This window comes from Mytilus trossulus, unplaced genomic scaffold (genome assembly GCF_036588685.1).
Source record: "Mytilus trossulus isolate FHL-02 unplaced genomic scaffold, PNRI_Mtr1.1.1.hap1 h1tg000024l__unscaffolded, whole genome shotgun sequence".
Lineage (NCBI taxonomy): Eukaryota > Metazoa > Mollusca > Bivalvia > Mytilida > Mytilidae > Mytilus > Mytilus trossulus.
Genome location: NW_026963290.1, coordinates 5,493,552 through 5,512,479, shown reverse-complemented (window position 1 = coordinate 5,512,479; position 18,928 = coordinate 5,493,552). Strand labels below are relative to the sequence as shown.

Genomic DNA, 18,928 nt, shown 5'->3' with positions numbered 1-18,928 from the left:
TCGATGGATGAAATTATAAAAAATGTATTGAGCTTTATACCGTACCCGCTCAGTGGCGGATCCAGGGATAGCGGGGGTTCCGGGTGATTTACCCCTTTCTTTGGACGATCAGTGCATTTGGATGGGGACATGTTGTTGGAACCCCCTCTCCTTTTGTCCAGGGTGAATACCCCCTTTTAAAATGTCTGGATCCGCTCCTGCCGCTTTCATAACACTTATTTTTAGCATACTGAATATTATGATGTTCTTACTTTTAGTTCAGGTCCTGATAAAAAATTAATACACATTCAGTACAGAAAGAAATGTTTCAATGAAAGTTTTCGAGTTTTTCTAGGCAGAAATGATTTTGGAATGACATTATACCTGTTTAAAAGAGCTCAAATGATTTTCATACTGGACAGTGGTCACTTCATTGGATATTTCACTATTTCATGTCATGAAATTAATACAGGTTCAAATCATAACAATGCTCAAAACTGGTTCAACTACTTTTGCAAGGCGAAAAAGAAAGTCGAATCGTGAAGCCAGTTAACAATATTTTTTTAATTGAGTCGATTGGTCAGTTTTGCAAGGCCATATTGGCCTTGTGTTTTGGAAATTACTATGCAAATTTATTCTGACGTCAGAAAATCTAGAGTTCTCGACCTGTTAAAGTAGCTTTAGCTAAAATTAAGACTAAATAAATGGGTAATGTGGCCCCACTTGCATATCATATCACGATATAAAGGGACATCACTAAGAATGGTAAAAGTGACACTAACCAATTTTTTTTTATCAAGAGTTTTGTTGTAATTAGTATTGTGTATAAGTTTTATAACATTTGTTAGAGGCAAACTTAAGATAGAACAGAAACGAAAAATTCATTTTTTCCCATTTTGTAATGACAGTAAAAGTGATGCCACCAAAATTCAAAGGTTATCTGTGTTTTGTGGTATTAAGCATTGTGTATAAGTTTCATACACTTGGTTGAGGCAAACTAAAGTTAGAGAATGGAAGCCAACTTTGGGACAGACAAGGATAAAACTTAATGCCCATTGCTATCACGGGGGCATAACAACATTACATTGACAAATGCAATGTGAAAAGCCGGGCGGTCAAAGTCAGATGACACCATTTCATTGAAATGCACACCTTTCAATCGTTCCATACACTTTAATACAGAATCAGAGAAACAGACAAGATCACCTACTTAAACATAAATCACTGATCCATTAAATGAGGTGGAGTTGAAATGGACTCGCTCAAGTCTTGTGGAGGGTTACCAGTTTTGACATAATGCAAAGACATGCATGCATTGGTGAAGACTGAAGGCCTCCTAGATGTCTTGGTTATTTTTGTTGAAAGTTGCTTTCTCAAATATGTTTAAAACAGTTCTTTTTTATTCAGATTTAATGTAGCCATCATTCCTCAAATAAACAACAAATTTTACTAAAATCTTTTATTTCTATTTGAACAATAGTACGCATCATGAAAACAATGTACAGAATTAAAAGAATGATCAAGAATTAACAGATGTCACTAAAACTGGACAGGAGATGTTCTAATCAAGATAAGCATATGAACAAAGTGTATCATAATATATTGTTTTAAATCATGACTCGTTTCTCATCAAAATCAAACAACAATGTACTCATTACATATATAATATACCTGTTTTTAAACCATATTAAATTTTGAATTTTATATTATTAAACTGCTATAACAAAAACAGTTTTGTAAATAATTTTCATATTCTGTAAAACAGTTCATATGAGTTGAAGCTGAAAAAAAAATCAAAAGTAGAACTACTGAATATGATTGAAACAGTAACACTTGCTTTATAAAGTAAAGATAATATTTTCATAATACATGTTCATGATACATAAAATTGTTCCAATTTAAATATGTCCAAAATTTAAATCATTGAAATATTTTTTCAAACTCAAACTGTTTCTGAAAAATTATGGGTTTCCTTATCTTATCTGTCAGCTTACAACCTTAAATAATTTGTCAATTGTTTATAATTCAAAAAATTGAAACCCTGAAGTTAAATACCTTTTATATAAATTTAATTGAACTGCTGACAGTGAACCATTTATCAAATCTAAAATGTTGTTGTTTTTTTCAACAAGTTGTCCCCCCAAAAAAGATTCTAAAAATGTTCAAAAGAACTTCTTTAAAATTTGTTTATACTTCAAAATTTTTGTACAAGGGAATAGACAAAGTTTTGGAAGCAAATTCTTAAAGATATTTCACTTTATTCCTTCATTTTCTCGTCTTTAAACGTAAATTCAATCATAGCATCACATGACAATCAATTTAATCATTGCTTCATATGGCAATCAATTCCACTGTACAAAAGTATTCTAGTACAAACATGATCAGTATCTTAACAAGGAAATCTTAACCTCCTTTATTTCACTTCCTTGTATAGATAAATCAAACAACAATTATGTCAAAATCAGCAAACTTTGGGATGGAGCAGATCAGAACAATCACTCCACCTGTCCGATTATATAAAATACCCAGTGTCATTTGAAAAAAGATGCATATAGTTGAGCTGTTTGTTTTCAAACTTGTTAAAAATACATATTTTTTAAAGTGTGAAAACAAGTATTTTCATGACAGAAATAGATGACATGGAAAACAACTGAACTATAAAGGTTAAGCCAGGTGGCTTTAAGAAAATCAAGTTTTAAGAAATCTGTAACATCAAAAGTGTAATTAATCTAAATTAGACAGAAAATTGCAGTGAGAGTCCTTGTTTCCATAACATATGTCTATAAGAACCACATATTCTATTATTTCACATGGCTAAATTTTGTTAGAACCTAAAAAAAAACTGTTTGAAAAGTTACTGACACTGGATTTTTTCTTTCTTTCTGAGAACAAGCTTAAACTGTTCTTAATAAATTGGATTACTAATCATACTATCCGCAATTGAACTGCTGATTTTGATATAAATAAAACATCAAACAGATCTCAAAAGAATACTTTTGAAACCTGTTTAATAAATGCATGCAATAGTCGTGATACCATTCCATGCCATAAAACCATGTCAATTTCTCTACAGAGCAATGACACAACATGTTTTGTTTTCAAAATTTAAAATAATCTACCATGTTAAATCTCTCATTTTATGAAAATCTAAGGAATGGACCCTCTTTCAACTTCAAGTCACCAGTACTATAATTATTGTGGAATAATTTTTCGCCCTTTATGTGGAATGTTATTTTGTTTTTTGTTGTCTGACTTTTTCCACAAACATGGTGGAATATATGACCTTGAGAACAAAACATGGAACAAGAAGAAAACAAACTACTAACAGATATTCGAAGCAACAGTTTTGCAAGTTAAACATTTGTATTCCATATAACCAACAAATTGTCCTTTAGATATTCATGTTTTGTTTGAATTCACATGAAAGTGTTTCACAAAATTGAAAACACTATTCAAAGTTTTAAGTAAAGTTGCAGTCAAGGTTATTAAACATTGTACAGTTAGATTAACTTGTTTTCTTCTTGTCAATTTTTTTAAAACACATATTCAAGTCAAATGAGAGAAAGGGATCAATAAAAATAAACAGATAACCATTTACATATTTCTGAAACATAAAAAAAAAAGCATTGTGGACTTTCATTTATGTTGGAATAGATCACTAGGTCCCTGACCATCAGTTTTCAGTAATATATAACATGAATTATGCAAGTTATTTATATAGATCCTTCAGATCATTTGACTGAATATTAATTTCATTGGTCACTTATGTTGATTTGTCTCAAAGACCAATAATGAGATCAAAACTGTATATTATACTGCTAAGATTCTGTGTTTACCTTTCTAGTTTTAACAACATCTGTGTTTTCAATTCTATGAAAATGCTTTTGAAAACTCGCTAACTTACTTAGCATTCGTATGATGTCCAAGACTGACTTCTTTTGTTTGAATCTTTTAACAATTTGAATCTATTTCTAATTAATATCCTTTTCTTCAGTCTCAAATAATTCATCAACTTTTTTCTGTTGTTTGTGAAAGTAGGTTACTAGAAAGGTAAAAACAGCTGTAACAGTGCATTTCATTAAATAAATAACAAATAATTATACAAAATTTCATGCTACATCAGTCAATCTTTTTTTCTTGTTTCACTCATAAATGAAATGTTTTTTTCTGATGCAGTATTGAAATGAAACATATATACTTGTACAAACATAATATCTTTCACACTAAAAAAAACATTCAAACTCATTCAACGCAATCATTTCAGTTGTCATGGTTACCATAAAACATTTTCACAACTTTTTAAAATGAAGTGACATTTATAGTGTTTTCCTAACTTATTTTAAAATAACCTTTTCTTTCTCTCCAAATTCAGTATGTTTAACTGATCTAAATGATTTATTCCTTCTAAATGATTAAAGGCAAATATAAAATTAATTAGAAGAATCTCATAAAATTTCTGTCTGAATAATAAATCAATGCAATGACCGACTCCCTCTGATCTATCTGGAAAAGGCTTGCATAATTTCTATAGTGTATCAAACCTCTAAATTATCATCTTACTTTATGAGAATCAAGTAATTAATTCAAAAATTGGCCTTTAAATAAAAACAAAACTATCTCAATAAATAATCACAAGCCTTAATAAAAATGAAAAAATTGTATCCTTACAATTTTCTAGTTCAGTCAGTTATAGTAGACGTAAGTACAAGACCTTTTCATAAGTGCAATTTCCAAAATATTTCTATCCCCCTATATATTTGCTGTAACACAACTGCACATATTGAAATACATTTATACTACACATACTCATTTAATGCCATATCTTCACACAACAAAACAACTATTCACACAATGTTTTGGCAACAACCATTTGTAACTCAGACAGAACTTACAAACTTGATTTGAAGGAAATTGTTAACAGCACCACTCACTACCTCTGCCTTTATATTTCTAAATTCAACCCTCATGTTATCCTATATATAAAATCTGGCTTACAAGTTTTTGTATTTTCACTAAGAAATGCCCATTCTAAACTAGCTTCAGTCCAAAACAATCTTAGACAAAACTTCAAAATATGCATTTGATATTTATAACCTCAATCCAACTTAAAATATTTTTTCAACATGTTTAACTTCATATAAATGTCATTCTTTGGTAAAGCATTATTTTCCCACTTTAGTTTTCTTCTATGACTATGTTTATGTTCACATATATACCAGTTTGTAAATGTTATAACAGGTCTTTTGGTAAAAATCTTTCATGCAGATTGTTTGCATTAAAAAATGTGATCACAATACATTTCAGTTCTTATATAAATGAAGTTTTCTTAACAATTTCATTTTTTACCATTTACACATCTGAAACCATCTGACTTTTCAACATACAATTTTTCCAATGCAGATATTATCAACTTTTTTCAGATAATCATAATAAACAACAAATTTTGAAAAAATCATAAATATCTCTCAAAATTTTCATTATCATTTCTATTTATTAATGCCTTTAAATTGTACTGTACATTCTAGAATTAATGTGTCATTTATCAGAACAAATTGAGTGCAAAAGTTATTAAATGCAACTCATATAGATATCTCTCTTATTGAAACATAATTTTTTTTAAATTTTTGAGCTTTCTATAATGTAAGCCCAGGCACATATCTCCTTAGTAAACAATGTCACATTAATTTCTTAATTTACAGTACTTCCTTCTTTTTGACGACAAAAAAAGCGTGTTATGCTTTTTTTTCAAATTTGTTATTTATCATGTCCATGGTAGTCTTGTAAATTATTCAAAATTTTCTATTTCTATGGATTTTTTACATTCTGGTGTTTTCAAACTCTTTTCACATAAAAAATAACTATTACTGAATTCTGATATAAATACCAATTTACATGGAAAGTTATCAATTGATGGTTCACTAGAACTTCATATTGGTTTATCTTATTTATAAAAATATTTTCTCACTTGAAATACATAATTTGATTATTTCCATGAAAATTGGTATGGATCTTATATTAATGTATCTTACAAAACAGAATAGTTATTCAACTTCTGCCAAATGTTACACTTGGTTTTGCTTTAAAGAATTTCTTGTTGACATTGCAAAATGAAACATTTAAGTTGCCATACTTTTAAGTATACGAACACATTTAAAAAAACATCACTAGGCCACAACCAACAATTCAGACAATGTTTAGGACACAGAATGAAACAACTCATTTCCTTATCTTACTGTAGACATCAATGTAACTGAATTTCTGTCCATTTCTTTGATAAGTACATTAAAGTGATTGTTGCAGATTTTCATACAATCTATAAATTCTTCATTCATTTTAACACAACTCTATGTTTGCATAGACATTGGATCATATCCACAATTTTGTTCAAGTCTTCGTGAATATTTGACACATGATGTATTTTCTCAGATGTCATTTTTGATGTCCAATATATTTGTTTTTGGTTTGGCCTACAAATTGGAAGGTTCAGTTCAACCAATATATGAACAGCTAAACTGTTGCCCAATTATCTATTTATAAACAGCAGCTGAGCACTGCTGTGGTCAACAAAGCTGCCATGTTATAACCCAGTCTCTATCTGGTGTTTAAGCACGTGCAGTAGCACAACAGAAGCACTCTTTGTGTAAAGTCAGCACTTGGTATAAATCTCGTCTGTAGTAAGGATTTGATTTTGGTATATTCTAAACTTCTCCTGATAATGTTTAATCAATGTATTTCCTCCAGAAAAAATCCACTATCCAGTCTGTATGAATGCACATTCATTACATAAGTGTTGTAATTTCTATTCCTTCTTACAAACAAATTTCGTGCAGAATATAATTCTCACATTAACTAGAGTGTTAGCACTATGATTGTTCTTTTCTTAAATATTTATTCCTCAGACATTTTGGAATAAACAACATTATATAAGCCTGATTTGGAAAATGAGCTTTATTTTTTCCTTTCTGCTTATTCAAAATGTCTGTATTGGGGAAAATACACATATGAAAATAACCTGAGTTTTTATCTCTTTTCTTCAAATTTCTATGTATTCCCTCCTGAACACAAACTCTTCTTTTATTGCTAAACTCACTTTGGTTGTGAAAGCATTGTGCTTAATGCTGTTGTGCTAAATGGTTAATACAGAACAGAGTCCTTATCTCTAAAGGCACAATCTTCTCCAAGTGCCTTCATGTTCTGGTTCTTATACAAAGTAGTTTTGTTTTTTGTACAAAAATATAGTATAAATTACAACGCAAAAATAACTTCTCCAAAAGATTTTTCTTACATGTCTTATGATAAAATTTAGTTATCACAATAATTTAAATGAAACACTTTGTGTTATTTTTTGTTGTTACAATATTTTGGGAAATAAATAAATCCTGCAGATCAATAATCTACAGATAATTTCAGATTTCTAATCTACAAAACGAAAAAATCATAACTTGGCAGTATTTCTCAAAATTATTTATGTTAGTTCATACAGACTGAGCTCTTTACCCAATGGCTTATTATTTAGAAAAATATATTCAAATTTCCTAAAAAAAAAAAAAAGCAGCATCTATTCTTAACCTTCCCATACCCCTAAAATTGATCACTTTAATATTTCTTTAAAAGCATTTTTTGAATATATGTGACAAGCAATTTGCATTACAATATATACATGAAATTTCATTAAATATAATAACTCGATGAGGTAATTTAAAAGTTATCCTTCAAACATGTAGCTTATGCATCTATCCATACATTTCTATCATTTAGTCTTATAATATCTTCAATGTTTTTTCCTCTTATAAAATCCTTTACTTGTTAAGTCAAACATAAAGCTACAATTTCTTTGATTTTTGTATTTTGTACCAATCAATGATCTCCCCCTCCCCACCCTTAACTTATTCATTAAAACCACCATAATAAAGAAATAAAGAAAAAAATAATAAAGCCATTTATAAACTAACATAACAGCAGAGTAACATAAAAAGAAAATACTGACCAACAAAAATTTTTGCATGAAAAAACATGGTTGATTTTTGTTTGTAATCATGATAAAATTTGTGTTATTAATGAACAATGTTGAATGATTACAATGACTAGTTTTTATGATTCCTTCCCGTCTTCATCGTCTCCCATGTGGTACTCTGCTACGTATAATGCCTTGTCTATCACTTTAGGTATTGGTTTGATTTCTGTTCCAAGCTCATTCTCAATCTTGTGAAGTGAGAATCTGTAATTAACAAGTTTGTTTTAAAAATTTGTTCTATTACAAATAGCAGGAAATCTTTCACATGGTTCAGTTTTTTAACTGGTATAAATTCAAAGCATCCCTTTCTTAGTTGACATAGATTGGTTTAATATCATATAAACTTGGGTTTCTCATACTACATGTACTATATTAGAACAAGTTTGTAAATTGAATAATCTATGAAATTTTAAATCTTACTCTTCCCATCAAGTGAGAATGGATGTTTTGTAATGTGGCAAGTATCCATGCTGAATTGATCATAATTTGCACTTTATTATAAGTTACAGGACTTTCTCGAGTGAGCAGTCCCAACCTATTTTCATAAATCACATGACTTTTATTTTTTTTATTTTTTTCTGTCTATTTTATGATGTCTAAAAATTTTCACTAATTCAATACTGTATACTGGGCCTAAAATAAAATATTGTTTGTTTCCCCAATCCCGACCGACCCTGCAAAAACAGTGCTACTCATAAAATTTTATTGTCAAAACTAAGTCAAATATCATTATATTCATTTCCAATTTCCTGGCTTGCCGGAGTGTATGCTATTGTTCAAGCTTTTTGGAAAAATAAAATTATTTCCCTACCTACCTACCAACACCTGGCTTGGCGGGGTCGGGATTGGGGAAACAAACAATATAGTAATTTAGGCCCTGGTTGTTTACTGTTAAATATTTTTTTTTATCAAACACAGTTAAATAGTTTTAGGCAATAGACCACTTTCGAGTTCATCTGTCTCCGGAAAAAACTCGTCAATTATACGCGCCTTTATCACCGTCATTTGTGCGTTTAGGGGCGTCTTCACTTCCGTTCCAATGCTGAGCGAGTGGTTGGAAAATTATAGTTCTGTATTGTACTAATTATTCGGCAAATTGAATTCTCAAAAACGATAATCAACACTGCTGTCATTAGGGAATTGTCAGTAAGTACCTACAGAGCAACCATTATTTCTAGTTTATCCTGCACAATGACGATCACTAAGACGCTTGATAAACGTATATAGTGCAGGGATACAGGCGACCCCCTCTATCTGGTAAATGACGTCATAAAGGCGTGTATAATTGACGAGTTTTTGCCGGTCACGATGAACTCGAAAGTGGTCTATTCATTGATAAGTTTGTTCATATGTTCAAATATATCTATCAACTCATTAATTAAATCTAGTTAATAAGCAAAAGCCTTTAAAACGAATGGCTTATTATTTCTAACTGGTGATAACACTAAATTCAGAATATTGTGTTTCATTGTTTTTTTCCCTTCAAAATTCAGCAGAAAATGTGTGCGATAACTTTGTTATACCATTCACTTATGACCCCTTACTGACCATAGAGGGTGAATGAAATCCATAGAGATTTATAACCCTATTGATTTATTCTTCCTTCTTAACAACATGAATACATGTATCTACAAACTTAGAGATAACTAAATACATGTAGTCTCAGGGATAGAACTTAAGACTTTGGCACTTCCTTCTTACAAACATGAATACATGTATCCACAAACTTAGAGGTAACTAAATACATATAGTCTCAGGGATAGAACTGAAGACTTTGGCAAAGGTAGCCCACAGCTTAAATTTTGTAGCCAAAATATATAGTGCTATAACATGATATAAGAAAAGCAGAAATTTAAGTAGCCTACACCAAATTTTAGGGGGCATTGGCCCGTGGGCATCTGCTAATGTTATACCCTGCTGTAGATGTATAATTTTACCTGTCATCATATGTGATGAGATTGATGGCTACACCAAGATGGCCGTATCTACCAGATCTACCAATTCTGTGAAGGTATGTCTCAGCATGTTTAGGGAAGTCGAAATTGATTACAACATTCACTGCCTGTATATCAATACCTCTGGTAAATAAATCTATAACAAAATTGTAAAACTTAGCCATTTATCATCAAAATTATAGGCTAATTGCATGAATATCGGTGAACAATACAAGTAGATTATTTTCAAACAATTTTCATGAATCTTTTCCTTTTAGTTTTACAAGTTAAGATAGCTGTTGGTTGCTCATCTCTGTTCTGCAGTGGTATTTCACGTAATAGTTTTTCTTGTTAATGTGCGCTACTTATTACTTGGAACCTCCTTGTAATATTCTCTTTATATAATGCAATTTTAATTATGTATGGTTTACTCAATATATTTGGATAATAAGATTCATGTATGTGTACATCTAAATTTTAATTTGTTGATATAAGCTCATATATTAAAAAATCATGGAATTTAAACACTTGTTTGTCTCTGTTGATGAAAGAATGCTGACCAACAGGCAGAACAGATTAAATTATATTCCAACATAATCCCATGATATAATTGAAACAATTACAAATTCAAGTTTCACCAATATTTTTTCTTTCTTTTCAATAAATACCTGAACACACTAAGTTTCTACACAGTCCTTGTCTAAAGTCATGGAACACTCTGTTTCTGTGTTGTTGATTCATCTTGGCATGTATATAAAAACAGGAATAACCAAGTTCTGTGATTTTCTTTGCCAAAAGTTCAACACGATTTGTGGAATTGCAAAATATAATGGACTGGTTTATCTGGAGCTGTAATTGAAATAAATTAACTTTTATAGATGTTCAATATTATTACATTAACTTGTATATATCTTAATTATATTTAATTTATTTCTAAAAACAACAAAAGTTTTGGTTCCAAGTTTTTTTAATAGTTTATGGAAGTGCTAAAAAATTGTAAGTCTACTAAATATATTTGTGTCTTAAAATATTCAATTCTCTGTTGTTCAACTCCCTGTATGTTTTCTTTTAATTTTCATGGCCCAACTGTGCAAGTTACTAACTTCCTTTGTGTTCAAAAGTAGTAATAAGTCTAGATTGAAGGCAAGACCTTGACTCTAGTAGAGATGAGTAAATACTACACACACATGTAATGCTCCTAGTCTGGAGACAGTAATTGCTTAAAATCACTATTCTGTCTTTAAATTGTGCCAAATAAAATTAGTGATAATATCAAACTTCATATTCAAATGTGAACAGTAAGCATTTTGATATGTGATAAACAAAAAACATTTTTTATTTAATGATGTAAATCAAAATAATCAATATTTTGTCACTTACCTTAGAGAACAATGTATTGAGACAGTGAACCTTCTGTTTTTCTTGGACAAATGCATAATACTGTGTTACTCCCTTTAGCGTCAATTCATCCATCAAATTTATTTCATATGGGTTCTGTAAATGTTTTCTCTGAAAAAATCAATAACAAATTTATACACAAAGATGAACAAATATCTGTTTCATCATCTATTCCATTAAAAAAAAAACACTTTTGATTGATTGACTTGCAGGTATAACTGCTTTTTATCAGGTAAGTATGAAGTAGGTACATTTCTTTGTGTCTTTTGTCATTTTCTGGTGTAACAATTTGGGATTTTATTATGTTATAAAACATATTCTTTCAATAGGTATATTACAACATAATCATGACAGAAAGTCAATGATATGCTTCAAGTACTTATTTCTCCTTGCTTCTGATTTCTTACCATAAACTGCTCCACTGTGAGTGGGAATGTAGCAGAATATAGCAGGATCTGTCTGTCCTTTGGTAAATGATCTATTATATTATCTAGCATTCCCTTAAAGTCCTGTGACAACAATTTGTCTGCCTACAAAATATTTAAATATTCATTTAATAAATTTACAAACTGCAACTGATTGTTTGCATACAAAATATGGAAAAAGTAATCCTATACATCTATAATTATGTTTCCCCAACTTGTATTTTCTATCTTTTACCACATACATGTACAGGTATGCTCTGGGGATTTATTGATAACCATTGTTGACTTGTTTATTTTGACATTTGATTTTATAAATCACTTTTGTATCTTCCCAGTCACATTCTGTATGTGCAAGGAGACTGCAAGACAGTGGCTGTTGTTACCTCCTACCATAACTGCTTGTTGGTTTAAGAAGCTGTTAATTTTTTAGGATTAAAATATTTTGTTTTTATACCCGGATCTTTTTATATACCGATGTATCAATTTTGTTCAGTGTGAAACTCAGTGACCAGATGTTATTTCAATCCATGTCCTTCAGTCTTGCAAATTTTTATAACTATTTTACTCACAATCTTGGCATGCAAATGTTTAGCGCTACTTATTACAAAAATTTACTTGTACTATACAAATGTTTATGGCTCATTATAAAACATATTTTGATTTTGATTTTTTTCTATAGTAAACACCATACAAATATTTGTTGAGCCAAATTGTATTAGTGCACAAGTACAAATCCTGTAAAATACATTTGTATGCTCTTTTTTTCCCCCTTCAAACATTACAATAATTGTTGTCACCTATGTATGACAACCTACCTCATCTAACACCATTATACCACACTTTCCTATCTTGACAAGGTTTTTGTTCAGCAGATCTAAAATTCTACCAGGTGTTGCAATAATGGCATGAACTGAAATAAATTATGACATTAAAATTGTGTGATCAAATGAAACTAATGCCTCAACTGATACAAAATATACTTCAGTTAATGCTAGACATCTGATAAGTTTACATTTATGATTTTGCACAACTAAGACCACTGTGGCCAAAAATAATTTGCCTATGCTTTTTTCTACTTATTTTTCTTTTTCAAAGAATTTGCTTTTTAATTATGTTAACTAAAACAATTATTTCTGAAGTTTTAACAAATACGGTAGAATCATCATTTTACTGGATATCTACCATGATAGTTGTTCTTCAAAATAAGTATAGTCTGTCATGAAGTCAACACAACTTGACTTTGTTTATTTATATGTATACACTGCCACAATTTTTTTTTTTTGCATTTGACCCTTTTGGCATATTAAGTATATATGAGTAATATTGCTTGGAGTGTCATGTACACTTTTCAAAACTTTTTTAGTTATATTTTTTATTTTGTACACAAGTCAATATTACATATAAACAATTTCACAATTTGATAAAATTATATCTCATGATACGTTTCCCACCCGAGTTAACTTAACTTGTATCAACCAATCATCATTGAGTCTATGCAATATTTACCTGATTTATATAATTATCTCCCTTGATAACATTACCCACCTGTGTTGAATTAACTTGAATCAACCAATCAACCTTCAGTGTAAGCAATATTTACCTGGTTCATATAATCTCATGATATCGTCTTTTAAATTGGTTCCTCCTGTAGTCACCATACATTTGATACCTAAATGTTTACTAATTTCTATACAAATCTGACTAGTCTGTAAGGCAAGTTCTCTAGTAGGTACAATTATCATAGCTGTAAAAAAAAAATAACAATTTTGTGAATTTCACCACTATACACAAAACAAAGAAGAATTAACATTGTCATAGTGACCTACTGCCTACTAATTAAAACCCCAACATATCTTCAGTGTCACTTCCAACGGTCAAGTAAAGGAAAACGAACAGACAGGAAAGTGGCTTCTTCCCCTCTATCCCAAGATACACGAGCCATGGATAGACAGTGGGGTAAGTTTGCACTTGTACCAAGTCAGACTATCTGGTTCATATGTTGTTTCAAGTAGTTGTTTGTAAATCTTTTTTGCAGAAGGAGTCAATTGTTGATAGTTGTAGTCTGTTCTGGGGATGGGGTACTATTGTTGGTAAATCCTGTTATCATTTTGTGTATTATGTATGCAGCAATGTGATGGATCTGAAAATGTGTTACAAAGACATTCAACCTGTGATAAATAACAACTTTACAAAGAAGCAAATTAGTTTATCTTTACCTTGAACTTCATCCCTTGAAGGGTCACATTTCTCTAATATTGGTATAGTATAAGCACCAGTTTTTCCAGTACCATTTTTGGCTCTAGCTAAGATGTCTCGCCCTGTAAGTGCTATAGGAATACTAGCTTCCTGTATAGGTGATGGCGACTCCCATCCTTTTTCAAAAATTCCCATCAAAAGCTCTCTCTTCAGACAAAAATCTTCAAATTCATTCCCTTTTGTGTTAGTAACATCCTACAAAGCAGAGAAATTGCATATCATTGCTTTTGAAACTGAAAGGCTAGCTTGGGCATAAATATACACTAAATAGGCTATAAATGTGCATGTAACTTCATTGAATGGAATAAAAAAAAAATCAGAATAAATGTCCAAATGACAAAATGCATAGATTAAATACATCAGTTGAGAAACTCAAATCATCAAAGACAAAGATTTCAGTATTTTTAAAACAAATTTTAAAATAATGAAATGGTAGCGTATGCCAACACATTAAAAGTAATGGCATTTTTATTTTCTGATATTTACTTTTTCAGCAAGAATATCAAGCAAAATAGTCTTGTTTATCAAATAGGTAAAGTATACAACTACTTTATTTTCATAGATATTATGTATATCATATATTATGTAACTTCATTTTCATAAATATTATGAATATCATATATTATGTAGTGAACTCTAAAGAAAACGCTTCTCCAACAGGTACCTGGTAAGGCCAAAAAAAATATGTCTATTTAAGTTTAAGGTTACATGATTAAAAAAAATTATATAGGGAAGGTAGGTCGGTATTTCCATTTTATTTTATTTTTTATTTTTATTATTTTGTGTCATGTCGTTTCGTCTTGTACTGGTCCGAGTTGTTCATGGGCTGAGTTTACCTGAATTTTTAATGATAGGATTATTTCCCTTTCTTATTGGTTGGAAAAAAATGGCGGCAAAGTAATTTATTTCATCACATGAGTCATGAATTTTCTTAAACAGCTATCCTATTCACATTGGGATATATATCAGACAAGTATTTATATTATTGGCAACACTTACTTCACTCTTGACACGAGTTCAATAGACCACTTTCGAGTTCATCCGTCACCGGCAAAAACTCATCAATTATACATTTATGACGTCATTTACCAGATAGAGGGGGTCGCCTGTATCCCTGCACTATTTACGTTCATCAAGCGTCTTAGTGATCGTCTTTGTGGAGGATAAACTAGAAATAATGGTTGCTCTGTAGGTACTTACTGACAATTCCCTAATGACAGCAGTGTTGATTGTCAATTTTGAGAATTCAATTTGCCAAATAATTCGTACAATATAGAATTATAGTTTTCCAACCACTCCCTCAACATTGGAAGGAAGTGACGCCGCCCCTACAGGCACAAATGACGGTGATAAAGGCGCGTATAAATGACGAGTTTTTTCCGGTGACGGATGAACTCGAAAGTGGTCTATTCATTTTTCACTTTAGACGGAAATAAAATGACTTAGGCCTAAAATAAAATATTGTTTGTTTCCCAATCCTGACCGACACTGCAAAATTGGTGCTACTCATAAAATTTTATTGTCAAAACTAAGTCAAATATTGTTTTATTTGTTTTGGATATTCAGGCTTGCCGGATCGTCCGATAATGTTAAACTTTTGGGAAAAATATAATTATTTCCCTACCTACCTACCCACACCTAGCTCTGCAGGGTCAGGGTTGGGGAAATAAACAATATTTAAATTTAGGCCTTAGGGTTGGCCCTCAAAAATAGGGACTGTCAGGTAACCGTTAACAGTCATTTATTTTTTGCCTAAGTGACTAACGAACAGGCTGCAATACAGGTAGGTTACCTTTGTAATTTACCTTTGAATGTAAATATTTGTTCCTTATTTACTATACTTACAGTTGTCTTAATTCTGTTATCCTTTGGAGGAAGCTTTAATTTGGACTTCCAACCCTGGTCACTGAAAGACAATAGCAGATAACTCATTTAGCATTACAATGAAAATCTGAAAACATTTTTTTTTCTCATTTTCGAGAAATTTAGTTCATCTGACTTGTCTGAAGTGATAACTTTTTCAAAATTAAAAATGTAAAATTAATGAAAAGAAAATCCTTTTATAAGTTGTTCTATAGGCTTTGAAATAGCTTTCAGTAACTTTGAATACTCTCAGATGTGTGTGGGAATGTATGTCGGGCATGTCTTTTTGATTTGTATCAATCTAATAAGTTAACCCTTTGGAACTTATTTTCATAGTTTGTTCTAATGTTGTACTGTAATGCCACTGTCCCAGGTTTAATAGGCAGTGATATTGTTGGCTTTTTTCAAAACTACCTCTACCCTTTTTTATTGGGAAAATATGCGTCATTTTCATCAAATTGGGAAATTAAAAATAAACCTCAAATTTGACTGAAACTTCAATTTACAGACTCCTTTTCAAGAGTCAACCCTTGCTTTGAAATAAGACCTTTTATTGTCAGTGATTATACATAAATAGACCCTCAAATCTGCAAATATAGTCATTTTTGGCATCACAAATGTTTAAATGAGTGTTTTTCAGTTTGTATTTATGCACAATTACTACGAAAACTGCACTGCTTGGGAAAAAAGTTGTCTTTTTGGGAATAATTTTAAGCCATTTTTTTTTCAAATTGGGATTTTTCTCCAGAAGAAAAAGCCTTTATTCTCCACTAATTTAAGGAAAACAATATCACTGATAGGGTCAGGTTTGACATAAAAAAAAACTTGTGTAACCCACTACATTCTGTACCAAGTGATTCAATGACTTGTTGCTGTATATCCTTTTGTTTTTCATTCATTATTTTGCACATAAATTAGGTGATCAGTTTTCTTGTTTGAATTGTTTAATTTGTGTCATTTCAGAGACTTTTAAAGCTACAGTACTATGTGTAATTGGTTTTTGCTCATTGTTGAAAGATGCAAGGTGACTTAAAGTTGTTATCATTTAGGTCATTTTTTTTCTAGTAGAATGTCTCATTGACTATCATACAAGTCTTATCTTAATATCTTTTACAAACATGTAATGCCAAAATCTTTTGATAAAAAATTTCCCATGTTTACTAAGATTCAGAAAGTTTTATGTTGATAGCTTAAACTAGTTCCTGTATGTAATCAATCTATGTGATCTCAAAACATATATAATCAGGTGTACTTGCTTATTAAAGAATGCATGTGCTTTGTGATTACTTTCATAAGAGTTGCTGTTTACAACTTATTTCTCACTCATGGTCATGCATGATCATCAATTATCTTAAATTGTTTGATTTTCAGGTTTTTTTGTTGGTACATGTAGTTCATAAATTAATCATACCCTGTGCCAGGATTCCCTTTCCCATCCATGGGTGGAGGTCCAGCGTGGTTCATATTTTGTTCCATTCTGGCTGAAGCCATCATTTATGTATCCAAAACTCCTTTATTATTTATTTACTCAGCGAAATATTCACTTATGTGAAACTCATCAGCAATATCTGAATCTGAAAAATACACAAAATAAAACATATATAAATTGCATTTAAAAGATTGACAAGACTTTTTCCCAGTACGTAGTAGCCCGACTTTGATATTTGAAACATTGATGACCCGAATTTCCTGATAATGTAAATCGAATGTTCTGGAAATTTGGGTCCATCAAAGCAGCAGGTTGATCAGTAAGACACCTTTTTGGCCCCAAAATATAGTAGTTTTACAAAATTGTTAAAATGTAATCTTTAATCTATATTTTGGAAAGTAAAATGCTTCTGCTATGAGGAAAATAAATATGAGATGTTTAGACAATACAATGCACAAATACCGCATTCTGGCATCATTAAGTCATGCTAAATTCCTGCTATCTTAATTTTAGCATTTTGGTTAATTTTTAGATGGTTTCTGTCTAAAATGAGTGGCCTCAATCGTGTTCATTCATAATATTGAAATGTAAGTTGTATTTGATGATAATACAAAATATATATACAGGTATTTTTTGACCTCCACACTTCATCATCAACAATTTAATAATTCAAAACTACTCACAATGTAGATAATGAAAAAAGGGGGGGGTGGGGTACAAAATTTCTTTGAAAGACTGAGGTTAAACTATCAAGTGATAATCAAAATTCAACACCCTCATTATGGTTGTCATTGTTTATAACTGGCAGACGGTGAGTGTCTTGCTGGAACCTGATGTGGGTTACAGAAAGGTAATTTTTTGGCGTCTTACTGAAACCGGTTATTTATACCAGTCTCGAGTTTGTCTATTGTCTTTTGAATTCCAGCACAATTTTTATAACTTGAATTTACAGTCGTACTCTTTACATAATGATTACTCTGTATACTTTAGTAAAATCTGCGTGGGTCGTCGGATTTACAATAAATTTTTGGTAATAATCATAAAAAAAATCAGCTGTTTCGTTATAGAGTAGATGAATTATTACTTAAACTACAAGGGAACATATCTTTCAATTTAAAATAAATACTTTCTCAGGTACTTAAATGTTTCATCTCAATGATTATTAAATTTGAGAGTTCTTTGTTTATCTATAAGTCCGATGGCTGGGGATTTATATCTTGACCACCAAACTTACCAATAACATTCAAAATGGCCGATTGAGCGATAGGTGGCGTTGTTGTTTTGTTTCCATTTGAACAAATGGGACTTATATCACTGTTTTGCTTTAGTTTTAGATTTAAATTTGTTTAAATAAAACGTATGTAAGATACTCAATTAAAACTAAATAAAAAGATATGTTTTTATGTTAGTGTAGGGGAAATTTTTGAAACTATATTTGAACTTTGACCCAAGAAATCTGCAAAACAAATAAACTTCCGGTTGTCATCTTATGCTAAAGGGTGGATTAATGGTGCAAGCAGTCAACTATGAAAGTCAACAATAAAACTTTTAAAAAAAACACTCACAAAGTTACAAATAAACATAAAAAAGTATTTAAAAAAGGAGACAAAAAAATAAAAAAATAAATTAT

General features: G+C 30.6%; 1 protein-coding gene across 2 annotated transcripts; it reads right to left on the bottom strand.

Moving 5' to 3' along the window:
• Positions 1-1,423: 1,423 nt before the first annotated feature.
• On the bottom strand, positions 1,424-18,767 carry LOC134699002 (ATP-dependent RNA helicase me31b-like). Of its 2 annotated transcripts, none has more exons than XM_063560690.1 (11): positions 18,533-18,767; positions 17,281-17,443; positions 15,852-15,912; positions 13,967-14,201; positions 13,351-13,494; positions 12,566-12,660; positions 11,733-11,855; positions 11,308-11,436; positions 10,596-10,776; positions 9,931-10,084; positions 1,424-8,197 (listed from the first exon to the last, which is right to left on the bottom strand). In XM_063560690.1, exons 2-11 carry the CDS (start codon positions 17,361-17,363, stop codon positions 8,071-8,073), a joined length of 1,332 nt encoding a protein of 443 aa, XP_063416760.1. In that variant the 5' UTR covers positions 17,364-17,443; positions 18,533-18,767; the 3' UTR covers positions 1,424-8,070. The 2 variants fall into 2 exon arrangements, with proteins under 2 accessions (XP_063416760.1, XP_063416761.1); XM_063560691.1 differs by lacking the exon at positions 18,533-18,767 and adding an exon at positions 18,425-18,445.
• Between the last annotated feature and the right edge of the window lie 161 nt (positions 18,768-18,928).

What these genes read in the sequence shown, in the direction of transcription:
- LOC134699002 (XM_063560690.1), bottom strand. Translation starts at nt 17,363, where the DNA reads ATGATGGCTTCAGCCAGAATGGAACAAAATATGAACCACGCTGGACCT. An exon ending in ATAACAGAATTAAGACAACT is followed by an intron (nt 14,202 to 15,851) that starts GTAAGTATAGTA and finishes TCTGCTTTGTAG; the next exon opens with GATGTTACTAACACAAAAGG. An exon ending in TCACAGTGGAGCAGTTTATG is followed by an intron (nt 11,437 to 11,732) that starts GTAAGAAATCAG and finishes TGATTTTTTCAG; the next exon opens with AGAAAACATTTACAGAACCC.